At 35.0% G+C, this 15974-nt stretch overlaps 2 protein-coding genes across 2 annotated transcripts; both read left to right on the top strand.

Moving 5' to 3' along the window:
• The first annotated feature begins 5557 nt into the window (after nt 1-5557).
• Nucleotides 5558-7763, top strand: LOC145031633 (GLABRA2 expression modulator-like). Its single transcript, XM_078980227.1, has 4 exons — nt 5558-6127; nt 6378-6479; nt 6920-7191; nt 7280-7763. The coding sequence occupies exons 1-4, from the start codon at nt 5752-5754 to the stop codon at nt 7466-7468; spliced, it is 939 nt and encodes a 312-aa protein (XP_078836353.1). The 5' UTR covers nt 5558-5751; the 3' UTR covers nt 7469-7763.
• A 4505-nt stretch (nt 7764-12268) lies between these two features.
• On the top strand, nt 12269-15742 carry TMK1 (transmembrane kinase 1). The gene is made up of 2 exons (XM_078980228.1): nt 12269-14653; nt 14920-15742. Exons 1-2 carry the CDS (start codon nt 12358-12360, stop codon nt 15450-15452), a joined length of 2829 nt encoding a protein of 942 aa, XP_078836354.1. The 5' UTR covers nt 12269-12357; the 3' UTR covers nt 15453-15742.
• Nucleotides 15743-15974: the final 232 nt, after the last annotated feature.

The following is a 15974-nucleotide window of genomic DNA, read 5'->3' on the forward strand; positions in this document are numbered from 1 at the left end:
AGCTTACCTGTGATATTTAACAAACGTAATACTTTTGTTCTTGTCGTTGTGACACTGGTTTTAGTATGAATGTAAACTAGTATACTTAATTAAATATTTTAGTATTTTAAGTATAGACTCTTGGTCAGAGTGTTTTAATCCCCAAATGGGTTTATAGTTTAGTATATCTTTTATGGGTTGATACACTTGATTCACTATAAACAATGCTCTGATACCAATCTGTCACACCCCAAAACCAAGAACGGCGGAAACGTTCTGGGGCGGAGGACGTCATGTAAGTATCACAACACAGTAAATGTAAATAAGCAAACAACATCATCCATTGCATTAAATATATAATTTTAATACAAGTGTGTTCTGTACATTGTAGACACCAAAAATAACGTATATCAAAATAATAAGATGAGTCTTGAATGCGCTCCATCTTCTCAAAAGCTGGCCTCGGTACCTGTCTACTGATGACCTGAGAATACAAGTTATTTTGAAAGAGTTTATCAACATTAAGCTAGTGAGTTCATAAGTATTTTAGTGTCGTAAGTTGTCATTCAAAAATGTTTGAACCTGTATCAAGTGTAGGTTTGTAAAATGTATGTAAAAGTTTACAATTGTTTGTAAAAGTGTGAATCTCTCAGAAAAACCTATATTTTCTATTAAAGAAGCCTTCTACCAAGGCTTGTATGTTTTGTATGTTCGTTTGATGTAAAAGTGTGTAATTTCCCAAATGTAACTATCATTTAACAAAATATAGTTTGTACATAAACGTTTAAGTGAGGTTATCACTAAAATATGTAATGGGTAAATTAATGTAGTACTGTAGCCTTTGTATTATAAGAACTACTGCGGTACTAACTACCTTAAACCGGATTTATATTAAGGAATTACGTGATAAATTGCACCATACTATCGACTAGTAACAACGACAAATGAATGGTCGTAATAACGGAATGACGTTTGGCACCCGCAGACCTGCAGGTCCGGCTGTAGCTAGCAGCAAGGTGTAGGATTGTCAATCCAGTATAGATCTATACGCAAACTCACGCTCTCCCTTCAAGAGAATTCTGGCTACAACTCGAGCCATGACAGTTAAGTCATGCTCCGATTTAAATCACAATAATAAAGTATTCATGTATATCTACTGTTTCTCGTTCTAGTATATGTATATGTATTGTTTCTAGCATCATTGTATATGTATTGTTTCTAGTATATGTATATGTATTGTTTCTAGTATCATTGTATATGTATTGTTTCTAGTATATGTATATGTATTGTTTCTAGCATCATTGTATATGTATTGTTTCTAGTATATGTATATGTATTGTTTCTAGCATCATTGTATATGTATTGTTTCTAGTATATGTATATGTATTGTTTCTAGCATCATTGTATATGTATTGTTTCTAGTATATGTATATGTATTGTACTGTGTTACCCCGATGGTAACTAACTATTGATGTACTGATAAATATGAATATGGAAGTACTTTTATGTCTATACATGTATATATTATATATAACTAATGTTGAAACGACTTTCGGATGGTCACCCGAAGTCCCACCAGAAGCGAAAAGGAAATAGGGCGGATGGCCTTCCTAAGCCCTTTAAACATTACTTATATATATACATATATGGGCATGCAATTTATAAGAAGTAAAACAAATTTTAATAAAAGCATTTGATAAGTAAAAAGAGTTTGTAAAACATTTGAAGTGAAACAGTTTGATAAACAGTTTGAACATTGGTAAAAATCGTTGTTTTCCTAGTTATTAATCACATGTGATTAAATGCAATCACATGTGATTGAAGCAATAACTATAAGTATTTGACTTGTATCCCCCCCCCCCCATAAAGTATTTAAAACATTTAAAATCATTTCAAAGGTTGATTCAAGGGGTATGAACTCACATGTGGTGAGTCGTTTGAATTGAGGTATCGGGTACCGTGCTAAGTGTCAAACGGAGACTTGTTCACACGTTCGAGCCTAGTTATCATATAATAAGCATATATATAACTAATTAGCCACATAATAACTTAACAAAGTAAGTTAATACAATTTGGAACATGTAAACACTCTTATGAGTGTTTATGGTTCAAATGGTTGCATCTAAGTTGTTACGGGACAAGGCAAAAGGGTTTGAAACATCAAATGGCCTTGCATAGGAGTTCACCACCCAACAAACCCCACATCTTGGAGTTTACGGCCGTAAACTCATGGGTTTATGGCTGTGAACTCCTCAAAGGTTGGTTTTGGGTGTTTTATGGTGCTATCTTGGTCCTAGCTCACTCCTAGCTTTGTTGGAATAACCTATGGAGTAGTTTAAGGCTCTAGAATACTCCTTAGTGGAGTTTTCGGCCCAAAGTCCTCTCACCCTAGAGTTTACGTCCGTAAACTCCTATGGGGTGATGGCTTTTAATTGTTTTGAGGCTCTTAAACATCAAGGATGGCTTCCATGAATTTATCTAAGGCTTATGGGGACAAGAGGCACACTTTTGGGGCATCACTTGGAGTTTACGGCCCAAGATATGTTCATTGGCCGTAAACTCCTTTCAAGGAGTGGTTTTGATGTGTTCTACTCTCCATTCTAGTCCCAAGTATGCAAGGTAAATTGTCTTAAGGCCTTAGGTGTGCTTGGAATGATTTTTACATAAGAAAGAGGGGTTTACGGCCCAAGATCCCTTCCTTGGCCGTAAACTCCTAAAACTCTATCATTTTGAAGTGTTTTCAAGTCCAAAACAAGCACAAGTACTAGTGGTTAAAGTCTTAAGGCTCAAGGAGGCAAGTTAGGGCATGTTTGTCCATTAAAAAGGGGTTTACGGCCCAAGAGTTCTTTGGCCGTAAACTCCTCTAACTTGTGTTTTTGGACATATAAATGATGTTATAAAGCATATAGCAAGTATTAAAACATATTTAGGAAAGTAGAATCACAATCCGGGATGAAAACCCGAAGATCCGTCAGAGAGAATTGGCTTTTCTCTAGTTGGAATTGTAAATAATGAATTAATTTAGTTCAGAAAACTATTTATAGTCCTGGAATATTTTGACAGAAAATATTTTTATTCCGGAAGTCGGACTATAACATTGTGAAACTTACAATGTTCAAGTTTCACGATCATTGGAGCATCCATTCTCCGGATATGTCCAGAAACGTAAACCCTAATGTACACAAACTTGTTCGGACAAGTCTGAAATTTACAGAAATTGGACTAGCTTCTATTGAATAGATGATGTTCGTACAAATGAAAATTTCGGGTTGTCACATTCTCTTTCACGCATATCCCGGTGTTGCTTTCCTAAACTTCTTTTAATTCCACCTTTCATCGTCGGTGTCTTCTCTGTTGTGACGGAAACATAGTATGTTTGTTTTTGTAAGTTACATATCTAATTTATTGCAATATCCACATTTCAATTTTCATTTGGAAACCCATGTCTTTATTCACATAAAAATAGGAATTCAATTTCATAATTTGAAAGGGATGAAAATTATGCAAGATGGATTAGAATGGAGAGTAAAACACATCAAAACCACTCAAACCTTCAAGTATTAAATGAAGTATACTTAGAGTATAATCAATGTAAAGATATTTAAAGAAAAAGAAGAATGTATTGGAAGAACTATGACTTGAAAGAAAAGTGAAAGTGATGTGAAGATAATATTTGCAATTTTTGGAGTAAAACTTGAATTATTCACATATCATTAAATGGTGAAACATTCATTCCATATATAGTGGAGGAGGAACATAGTACAAATCAAAGAACATTCTTTGGACTAGACAATAATCAGTGTTTGACAAACTAGTATCTAAAAGATACACAAAAGTAAGTCCTATGAACTGTTACATCAAAGTTAAGATAAAATGCATTAAATGTGTGAACATACTTCAGATCTCGGAACATCTCGATCTCAGATTGATCTCCATCTCAGAACTTCACCATAATCTCAGAATCAGCTGATATCGGAACTTGATTGTTTGGGATTGCTAGAGGTTCACTTTTCATGATTCAATAATCTCCCATTAAGTGAACTTAGCAATCATGTCAACCTAGTTGGCTTCTTCATTAATGAACATGTAAGCTCTGTAGAGCCAATTTCGGACTTCCAGGTACCATTGGAGATGGTTGATGAATTTGTTATTCACGTGATCTGGAGCATCAGACTTGGCTACATTGGCAATGAGATTTTGGAGGATCTTGGAGGGAACGAGGTGTTTGTCAAGGACTCGAAAGAAATCCTTTCTATTGGTCTTCTTTTGGAAGACATATTAGAGCATTGATTCCTCTATAGGTCCTTCTGCCAGAATTTCTTCTTCAGGCAGTTTATAGTCGATCTTAGCCAAAAGTTTTTCAGTTCCGAACAGATGTGCAAGTTGGAGATCACATCGGCATAAATCAGCAACATAGTCTTTGAGGAAGTTCATTGTGGCACTGTAAGCAATAAAGCTCATTTGATCATTCTGGCAAATTCAGAAGTAGGTGGCAATCGTGAGAACATCATTTGGATTGATGGAAGGAAAGTTTTCATCCGTAATGATGATGGTGGTTGTTTTGTTCCAATTGATGTAGTACCTGTACAACATGCAGTTCATGTCAAACTTCCTCTGAACTTTTCGTCAGAAACCAGTAATTTTTTTGATTCTCTTACGAGACCACACTTCCTTTTGAGGTTGTGCATTGACGGAGTAGAATGTCTTCAATCTTTCTCTCTTGGTTCTGATGATTGTTTGAGGATCATCATCTGAGTGGAGTGGAGCAAACTTGACGTAATACCTTATGAAGGGAGAAATTAATAGATTGATTTGGTTTGCATCTTGCATGGGTTGATCATAATACATGAATGACACAATGTCTTGATCATGGATTATCCCATCACGGACAAATGGGGATATGCCCACCATCAGTGTACGTGTGTGTCTCACACAATCAGTAAAGGAAAGAAATAAAATAGGGTGAAGGGTATACAATCCAAATGCAAGAATCGATTATTTGAGAATGGTAAATCGGATCTTTGATGGTGGAATCGAATGTTTGTAAGAAAGAAATTGCATCTCTAATGCTGGAATCGATTGTGAACAAGGGTTGGATCGCAAATGGGTTTGCACAGGGCAGAGAGAAAGAGAGAGAGAGAGAGAGAGAGAGAGAGAGGGGAGAGAAAGAGAGAGAAAGAGGCACAAATTAATTATTTATTTCCTTTTTCATTTAAATTAAACAGAAAAAAACATAAAAAAATATATCAGAAGAACATTACAGTCATTTTAATTTTACGAGGGACCAAATTTACGTACAAAAATGATCAAAATGACCATGAAGCTAAAAAAGTTGGAGTTTGATTAAAACCTTAAAAAAATACATACCACATGGACAATTTTTCACTTTTATCTATTGTCTTTTTTTTTTACTAACCCCAAGGGCCAAATTTGAAATTTAGTCTTTCTAGAATTACCCCTAAAAGTTTTAGATCAAGGGTTAAAGTTAAAAGAAGTTCGAAATTGAGGGGTTAGACTTGGTTTTAGTTAATACTTCAAGATCGAATCTCTTTTCCCAAGAGAGGAAAGGAGGAGGAATCCATTTCATCTCCCCTGCGAAATATATTGAAAATGTCGGACCTGAAAATCGTAATAGAAAACAAAGAGACTCGATTTCATTCGCATCCCGCGTTGGGCGCCGTTTTTTGACGCGCCACCTCACGCGCCGTCGAATTCCATCCGTTCTTCAAAAGCTAGAACTAAAAAGCTTTATCAATCAAAAAGCCTGTCCAGATGATGGAATCGCCGAACGGTTCTACAGGAGAAGAGAACTTGACGAAGAAATCGGATGCATCGGATCGCGATCACTCCCCGATTCATGTTAAGCTGGCTCAGGATCCGGATCCGAGCCCGAAAACCCATCCGGTTTCCCTTGAAAGGGACAATGCTGAGATAACTGATGACCATTCTTCGTCAACAACAACACCGGGAACTTATTCGCCGTCGCCGACGGCTATCCGATCGAAGAAATCGGTTCGGTGGAGTCATGATTTGGTGGAGGAGAGGACGTTGCCACCGCTGGAGAAGAGTGATGACGATTACGATTCATCTAATCCTTATGTTAATCGTTCTCAGGGATCATCCAATTCTCCAGCATTCAACATCAACAGTTAGGTTTTTTCCTGTCTTACTTTCCAAGCCTGCAAAAACTTATTATTTCTCAAATTGCCTTTGGATACCTATCGTAGTTCCACTTCTCAGGTTATACTTTGTATGCAAAAATTGAAATTCTTGTCTTGCATGTTACTCTTTTCCCGAAGTTTATATAATAGTGTTCATGGATTGAGTTGTAATTGGACAACAACTAATAAGAACAGACGATATGTTCATAGATTCACAGTTTCTTCTGCGTTTTACAGATTCTATGGACAATATTAAAGGTGCTCTTGGTAGATGGAGAAAGAAGGTCGGAGAAGCTACAAAAAAAGCAGAGGATCTCGCCGGCAATACTTGGCAACATTGTAAGTTTTTAACCTTTTCTTTTTGTATGTTTCTTCGCCTTTCTTTTTCCTTCAAGTTAGTTTCATTCATCTATTTGTGTCATTGTGGATAAACCATATATGATCAAGACAACTATCAAATAAGTCCAGTTGATATAAATTGCAAAATATTCCCCAATTTTAAATCCTTTCAACTGCATTTAGGAATATGTATAGCCTATGATGCTGATAGTTTTCTTGAGTATAAAAAAGGAACCTATCAAATTGCATATAACACTAAACATGATAGGCTTCAAATACATGAAACATTTGAGGAGACTAATGGCGAATCTCATTTTCGAAGCAACTCCAATATTATGAACAAAACCGAAAAGTTAATTCTCAAATTGATTTATTGAAAACAATACATTAAGAACTATGTATTATGACATTTCTTCATTAAATTCTTGTTTTTATATCAGTGAAAACGGCTCCTAGTCTTACAGATGCTGCATTAGGAAGAATAGCACAGGGAACTAAAGTTCTAGCAGAAGGAGGCTATGAAAAGATATTCAGACAGACATTTGATACAGTTCCAGAAGAGATTCTTCAAAATTCATATGCTTGCTACCTGTCCACGTCAGCAGGCCCTGTCATGGGTGTCTTATATGTATCCACTGCAAAACTTGCATTCTGTAGTGACAACCCATTGTCATATAAATCCAATGACAAAACCGAATGGAGCTATTATAAGGTACAATATATATTCAGGCAATGTAGCTGAAAAACATATTATAATTATTAAATAGACTAATTTTTTTTTTTTTTTAAAATATTAATAGGTGATAATACCATTACAGCAGTTAAAGGAAGTGAACCCATCATCAAGTAGGGCAAATTCATCTGAGAAATATATTCAGGTGATATCAGTGGATAGTCATGAGTTTTGGTACATGGGATTTTTAAATTATGATGGAGCTGTTAAGTGCCTACAGGATGCCATACAGACACGTGGCACAATTTCAGTGTGATGGGGTCAAGAGTCGAGATTCAAGATTCAATTCAGTGTGTTATCATGTTATGATGTTAATGGCTTGAAAAAGGTCTTAATGGGGAAAGAATTTTGGGGGATGTGATTGTTGTGAAAAACAAAGTATTTATGAAGGTGCAAAAATGGTGCACAGGGGGTGTATTTGGACATGGGTTTTTTTTGTACACGTATACACGTTTTTGGTCCAATAGGGTTGTAATTTAATAATTTTTAATTCATGGGTAAGTTGTAAACTTGTATTTGAATTTGAGAAATATTTTGTTTTTTTTTCTTTGTTTCTAGGTTTTTGGGTTTATGTTTGTGTTTGGTAATTGAAACACCGAAGTTTGGTTTACGAATGCTTTGAAGTTTTCTTGTACATTGAAATAAGTTGCTTAATATGTGGAGTTTTGTATTTTCAACTATATTTAATGGAAAAGAAAGAAGATAAAGTTGAACTTACAAAAAAGACAAATGTTATATCATTTACTTTAAGGGCTAAATTCTCTTATATATTACTTATAAATACCTCCATGTAATTGAATCATTGAATACACAGAAATATAAAATTGATTCATTACATATAAACTGTTCTTATATCTTCTCTTTTACATAACTTTAGACCGCAATGCTTTGGCCCATTAAATCAAAGATATTGACTTGATTTTGTCAGTTAAGTTTCAAATTTAATTATATTTTTCTTTGTATGATTTTTAAAATCCCAAATGAATTGATTTTCCAGAGATATTATATATTTATTTTCAAATTATGTTTATAGGGCATATGTTTATTTGAACTCCGAAGTCAATCATATACTAAAATTTTGTTAAATTGATAAATTTTGTTAATTGTCTGATCTTTGAAATCTTATGTTCGATAGTATGTTATATGATTTTTTTAAACTTATAAAATGATAATTGTACCATTTAATCACACATCTTTCTTGTTTAAATGTATATTACTTGTAAATTTTTTCTTTATACTACTAGAAAAGTAGACTATTTATATCAAACCTGATATTTTTTACTCGACCCAATCATTTTGACCATTTTGTCTCGACCCGAACGTATAGTTAATTGCTAGCCCCCTAATCAAGAAAACTCTTGGATTCACTACTCATGATACGTAAAGAGAGTTGGAGGGATAAATTTCAAATCCAACACACAAACAACGTTAGAGATTCATGGTATGACGTTGTCTCCTATAAAAACACAGTATCTAAAAATGGATCATCGTCTGTCAGGATATCGGACCCAATGCCAATATAATCGGTTTCTGTGAGAATGAGAGGAGAGGGGAGTGACTTTGGGTGAGCTTTTATGAGAGGGAGAAAACATTATGCTTTGACACCATGATAGTTATTGGAATCAATGCATGTCTTTCTCATTAAATGCTATAGTTATTTATATATGAGTCTCTTGAATCCCAATATATGTCAAAAGGAAACTTTCCTGACAATAATAACATCCTAATCTTATAATAATAAGCCTAATAAAGGAAAATTTCCTAATGATAATAACCTCCTAATCTAATAATTGTTATTATAACTAGTTGTGAGACCCGTATATGATACGGGTTGATTAAAACAAAATGTTAAGTACAAACGATTAAATAGAAAATTTATTTGAATTTGAATCTGAAATAAGTGAAAATTATCAGAAAAAAAACATGCAAAAAATAAATAAATAAAAATTTTGTGTTTAGTGTGTACTAAACGGGTTAATTATAAAAAATGTTAAACATAAAGGTTTAAACTGTAAATTTATTTGAAATTGAAATTGAAATTTAAAATTTGAAATTAATAGTCATTATGCTAGGTTTGATTTATGCAAACTAAATTAATGATATATTTGTAATGAAAATTAAAGTAATGATAAGTGGAAAATAAATATATCTCAAATTATGACAAAATGACATGTGGTTAATTTTATGAAAGAAGAACATGTGACAAAGTCATTTTCATTTATTAGAGTAGATATGCCTAATAGTCTCTCAATATATTTCAAAAAGAGATACCACATATTTTGTGCTCCACCCCCCTCCTTTCCCCTTCATCTTGATCTTTTCCTGACCATATCTTTCTCAGTTGATCTCTCCATGTGCTATATACAGTGTTTCATTGTAGTTATTTGTTACCTAAAACTAGGGGCATTACTACATAATTTTACGTTGCTTAACCTTACCCCTTTTATGTAACTCTATTGCACATACGTTTTTTTCTTTTATCATTTGTTCACACTACTCTCTATTCTTTATTGTGCTATGGCGTTTTTTCATATTGCGTGAGATGATTCGGTTCGTACACTTACAGTATTATTTATTTATTTATTACTACCTTATTTGTATCTAGCTCACATTTATAACACATTAAATAAAATTTGTTGTTACTAACTACCAAAATATTTTTGAAGAAAAACTTAATATTAAAATTAAAAATATTAATCAAATAGTTTTTTAATTTTTAAATTTCGAAATTGAATTCAATACATATCGATTGAAGGCAAACGGGCAACAAGCTGCACCGCTAACCCTTTTTGGATGGCAAAACCTATTCTTTTGAAAACAACATTTGTGGATCTAGGAGATATGATATTAGAGTGCATGACTCGTTGGATTCTGTTAAGGAACTCCACCGCCTCTGGTGCGAGAAAACCAAATGTATCGAATGCAAAAGGAACAAACACATGTTGATTTTCTCTACATGCATTGTCGTGCTTTACCACTTTGCACGCAACGGCTTTCAAAGAGGCATGCCCAACTGCAAAACCTCTGCTCCCCAAACCAACGAGAGGAGATACACCAGTAAAATCCACACACGCATGCTTCCCTCCTATCCATCCAAAAACCAAAATATCAGCCGGTCTATAAAAAGATTGGAGTAACATTTAAACCATATAAATGGATAAATGGAGATCGAATATCTTCTAGAAAAAGAATGGAGTAACCAAGGGTAGTTTGGTGAGTATAGATTTGGAGAGTGGGGGTATTTTGGGAATTACAAGTTGGTGAGGGAAACCTGGGGAAAGGAGTTGGCACTAGAAAAGGCTAAAACTAAAATAAAAATAAAAATACATAAAAAGAAGCAACTATCAAAACTCCAACCTGGCTCTTATGAGGCCTTTTTGGCCCATGTTTTCACAAGAATCAAAATATTTTAAGTGGGCTCCAACCCCCATGTGCTACATAGACCCAATTTACATTTTCCCCACTCAACCTTTCTTCTGTTCACAATTTATACCCACGACTTTTAGTTTTCACGTTTCATGATTGGTTTTAATAATTTAATGTCATCATTAATTGGATATGCACAACCATCTTGTGGCTTGTATTTGTCAATGTATTTTTTTTTATTTTTGGGTGGTTGTGGTGTGAGGATCTCTTTATCTTTGTTTTTATAATACTTAATTTGTACCTTAAAATTATAATGGTATTATATCATATCTACGTTTTTTTATTATTAATTAAATGATGTGTTGGTGGTATGCTCTAATGTAACATGAAAATTAGAGCTTAATATATTATCAATTACGATGGTAAATGAAGAATACGATCATTCGCTATTTAAAAACTTTTCTTTTTGTTTTTTTAGTAGTTTATTGGACACATAAATAAAGATCTCATAACTTTTTCATTATATAAAACAAAAATATATTTATTAATACAATATTCATACTTTGATGATTACATTTATTACTTGCTTTAACTTTAATCAAATTGACTTATTTAACTATTTAATTCATCAATTGGGACATGATGGAAGTAAGAAGAAATCAATAAAGAAAATATTGACAATCACAATTCCATTGATGACTTACATTATATATTTTAATTGAAATTTGATTGAAAACGTTATGAGTTTATAAAACATAGAAATATGAATTTAAATATGTGAAAAAATCTATAAATATTTGTATTTAGTTTCTCTTAACATCTCGCACTAATTTAACAAGGACTATATATTTTTAGCATGACACGATCCAAAAGAAAAAATAGAATTATTGTAACCTTCGAAATAAAAGGTTATAAAATACAAATTAAGACATCCATTGAAAAGTTACAATAATTTGAAAGGTGACGAAAATTAGTAGTATTTGCTTTTTTTAAGATGCACTACTTCAAGATATGATAAAGAATATTGATTTGAAACCATAGGGTTACAAATTCACGTCTTTATCATCAAAAGTTTATATGTTCATATACAAATAAAATCAAACAAAATTGTTGATGGAACATCAATATTGCCATGATGAACATTGACTACAAATCTACAATAGCTAAATGATAAATCAGATAAAAAAAAAAGTAATGAATTTGAATTATTTATTCTTTTAGAACAATCCAAAACACAAAGTGTTTGTATTTGCAAAAAAAAATTGTTTGGTAATAATAATTCACAATCAACTGTATTTTAGGGCATTTTTGGTATGAAACTTTTAATAGTTTTTGGAAGTTTTCTGCTACCGGCTATCGGGTTATTACATTCAATTTTCAGTAAGTGTTATTAAACATACATTTAATATAAAATTTATTGACGATGAAAATACAAATATTATAAACTATATAAAAGTTTATATAATGTAATAGTAATCAAGTTGCTTAAACTTTTTGTAAGATTCAAGCTTTTTCTTTGATAATCAGATTAAAAAATTAACACAAAGTTCGCTGTATTCTTTGTGTTCAACCCACTCAAACCAAGTTGACATTTTTTTGGTCAAAAAAGAAATAGGGTAAAATTTGAAACATTCTGAAAGTTTAAGGACTAAATAAATATTTACCTTATTAGAACACACAAACTCTGTATTTCCTTGGGTTGCCATGTTCAGCTTCTTCTTCAACCTCCCAAACACTAACTGAACATTTCTCTCTTTCTCTTTCTCTCTCTAACAGAAGATGAGAACTCATGTGGGATTGAAGCTTTTGTCCACCATCGTTCTAATACTATCGTCAATCTTCCTCCATGGATACTCTCAATCCGACGCCAACGATGCTGAAGTTATGTTATCACTCAAGGAGGCCCTCAACCCGCCACCAGATCTCGATTGGTCTGATCCGAATCCATGCAAATGGACCCGTGTCGGTTGCTCAGATGAGAAGCGGGTAACCCGTATCCAAATCGGTCATCAAAATCTTCAAGGAACACTTCCCGCAAGCCTCTCGAATCTTACTCAGCTTGAGCGTTTGGAGCTCCAATGGAACAATATCTCGGGTCCTTTACCCACTTTAAACGGGTTAAGCTCATTACAAGTGTTAATGCTTAGCAACAACTTGTTTACTTCGATTCCTGCTGATTTCTTCGCTGGTATGTCTTCTCTACAATCTGTTGAAATCGATAACAACCCGTTTTCGAGTTGGGTCATACCCGAAAGCCTCAAAAGTGCTTCAACTCTTCAGAACTTCTCTGCTGTTTCTGCTAACATAACTGGTAAAATACCCGATTTTTTTGGGCCGGATGATTTCCCGGGTCTTGTTAATTTGCACTTGGCTTTCAACGAATTGGAAGGTGAACTACCCATGAGTTTATCAGGCTCACAACTTGAATCTTTATGGGTTAACGGGCAGAAACTCGGTGGAAAGATCGATGTTATACAAAACATGACATTCTTGAAAGAGATCTGGTTGCATTCCAATTCGTTTTCAGGTCCATTGCCTGATTTTTCGGGTTTGAAAGGATTGGAGGTCTTGAATCTTAGGGACAATTCATTCACAGGTCCTGTTCCTGTGTCTTTAACCAATCTTGAATCCTTGAAATCTGTTGCTTTGACTAATAACATGCTTCAAGGACCCATGCCTAAGTTTAATGATTCAGTTAAAGTAGATATGGCGAAGGATACGAATAATTTCTGTTTGCCTGAGCCTGGTGACTGTGATCCTCGAGTTAATACGTTGTTGTTAATCGCGAAATCAATGGATTATTCCCCAAAGTTTGCTAATAATTGGAAAGGGAACGATCCATGTGCAGATTGGTTTGGGATTACGTGCAACAATGGCAACATTACCATTGTTAACTTTCAGAGAATGGGGCTCACAGGTACGATTTCCCCTGAGTTTTCAGCTTTGAAATCGCTTCAAAGACTCGTTCTTGCTAACAACAATCTCACTGGCACGATTCCCGAAGAGCTCACCACTCTTCCCGCTCTTACCGAATTAGATCTCGCCAACAACAATCTCTCTGGCAAAATCCCAGTTTTCAAGAGTAATTTGGATCTAAACACAGCTGGAAATCCCAATATCGGAAAGGTAATCACTAATTCCAGCGATCCAAATTCACCCAACTCTTCAAATTCGCCAAATTCAACTGGGGTTTCGCTAAATGGTAAAAAGAAGTCAAAAAACTGGCTTGGGGTGGTTTTGTTTTCGGTTCTTGGGGGTATAATCGTCATATTCTTGATCGCTATCCTGGCGTTATGCCTTTACAAGAAGAAGCAAAAGAAGTTTAGCAGAGTACAAAGCCCCCATGCCATTGTAATTCACCCCCGAAACTCAGGATCCGATAATGAAAGTGTAAAAATCACAGTCGCGGGGTCGAGTGTTAGTGTAGGTGGACTTAGCGAGACACATACGATCCAAGCCACCGAAGGAAACGATATCCAGATGGTGGAAGCGGGCAATATGGTAATTTCAATCCAAGTCTTGAAATCGGTGACCAATAATTTCAGTAAAGAAAACATATTAGGTCAAGGAGGATTCGGGACTGTGTACAAAGGCGAATTACATGATGGAACAAAGATTGCAGTTAAAAGAATGGAATGTGGTGTGATTACGGGAAAAGGGTTAGCCGAATTCCAGTCAGAAATTGCGGTTTTAACAAAAGTTAGGCATAGGAATCTTGTGGCACTTCTTGGGTATTGTCTTGATGGGAATGAGAAGCTTCTTGTGTATGAGTATATGCCTCAAGGAACATTGAGTCGACATTTGTTTAATTGGCCCGAAGAAGGGTTGAACCCGTTGGAATGGACCCGAAGGTTGGCTATTGCTTTGGATGTGGCTAGAGGTGTTGAGTATCTTCATGGTTTGGCTCAACAAAGTTTTATTCATAGGGATTTGAAACCTTCTAATATTCTACTTGGTGATGATATGCGGGCGAAAGTTGGAGATTTTGGCCTCGTTCGTCTTGCTCCTGAAGGGAAAGGCTCAATCGAAACACGAATCGCCGGAACTTTCGGTTATCTAGCCCCCGAATATGCAAGTACGGTTTTTAATTACATTTTATTACTATCTGAGAGTTTCAATTCCAATGTGGATTGGATTCCTTGTGGGCACTACTTATGCCAGTCTGCAAGGCGCTTAAGTAGTGCCCACAAGGAGTCAGTTTGCCTAGCAGACCGATGTGTATCTGATTTACATTTAACATGATGCTTTTGGGTGGGATGGTGTGAGCCAGCTCAGGGTTGCTGAAAGAATTTTGCAGTAATGCGTATTTTTAATTCTATCTTGGCTAATCTTTTATTGCAGTTACGGGGCGTGTGACGACAAAAGTAGATGTGTTTAGTTTTGGGGTGATATTGATGGAACTTATCACGGGCCGAAAAGCACTCGATGAAAGCCAACCCGAGGAAAGCATGCATTTAGTAACATGGTTTAGAAGAATGCACCTCAACAAGGATACTTTCCGCAAGTCAATCGATCAAACCCTAGACCTAACCGAAGAAAACCTAGCCAGTGTTAGCAAGGCGGCTGAACTCGCGGGCCACTGTTGTGCCCGCGAGCCATATCAAAGGCCCGACATGAGCCATGCAGTCAACGTATTGTCTTCCCTAGTTGAAATGTGGAGACCTTCTGACGAAAGTTCCGAGGATATTTACGGAATTGACCTTGACTTGTCTTTGCCACAAGCCCTTAAGAAATGGCAAGCTTTTGAAGGAGGAAGTCATACAATGGATGCTTCGTCTTCTTCGTTTCTTCCAAGTTTGGACAACACGCAGACGAGCATACCGACTCGGCCTTATGGGTTTGCGGAATCGTTTACTTCATTGGATGGGAGGTGATGAGAGGGGTAGATTTGGAATTTTAATTCATGATTTTTTGGAGGGTGATTTTTGGCTTGGTTTTAGGGTGGTTTGAATTATTTTGTGAATCTTGAGTTCTTGTTGTAAAGTATGTAACTTTAGAAAGAACTTGTGCTTTTCCATGTGTAGGGATTCAAATGGTCAATATTTTATTAGAATAGTCCTTTTGTAACGTTGAAATTGTGGTGGGGTTTGATTTTTGTTTTATTATTTTAAATTCTTTCTATGATAAGAACAATAAGAAGGAAGTGCTTTGCCTTGTGTTTTTTTTGGCTTTTTGGTAATGGATTTTGAATTGAACATGTGTTACTTTTGAGGTCGGAAAGGAAGAGGGTAAAACTGACATTTCGCTCGTATGTAAACTGTTTAATGATTACGGAACATGGAGTCATGGACTATGAGCTGGGAGTTGTTGATATGAGCAAACCCACTTAAAGATTTACTTGAAAGAAAACAAGTTCTTTTGTTTTAAGGTGTTTGATATTTTATGTGATGATTATT

The sequence above is a fragment of the Lactuca saligna genome, chromosome 2 (assembly GCF_052625555.1).
Source record: "Lactuca saligna cultivar CGN05327 chromosome 2, ASM5262555v1, whole genome shotgun sequence".
NCBI lineage: Eukaryota > Viridiplantae > Streptophyta > Magnoliopsida > Asterales > Asteraceae > Lactuca > Lactuca saligna.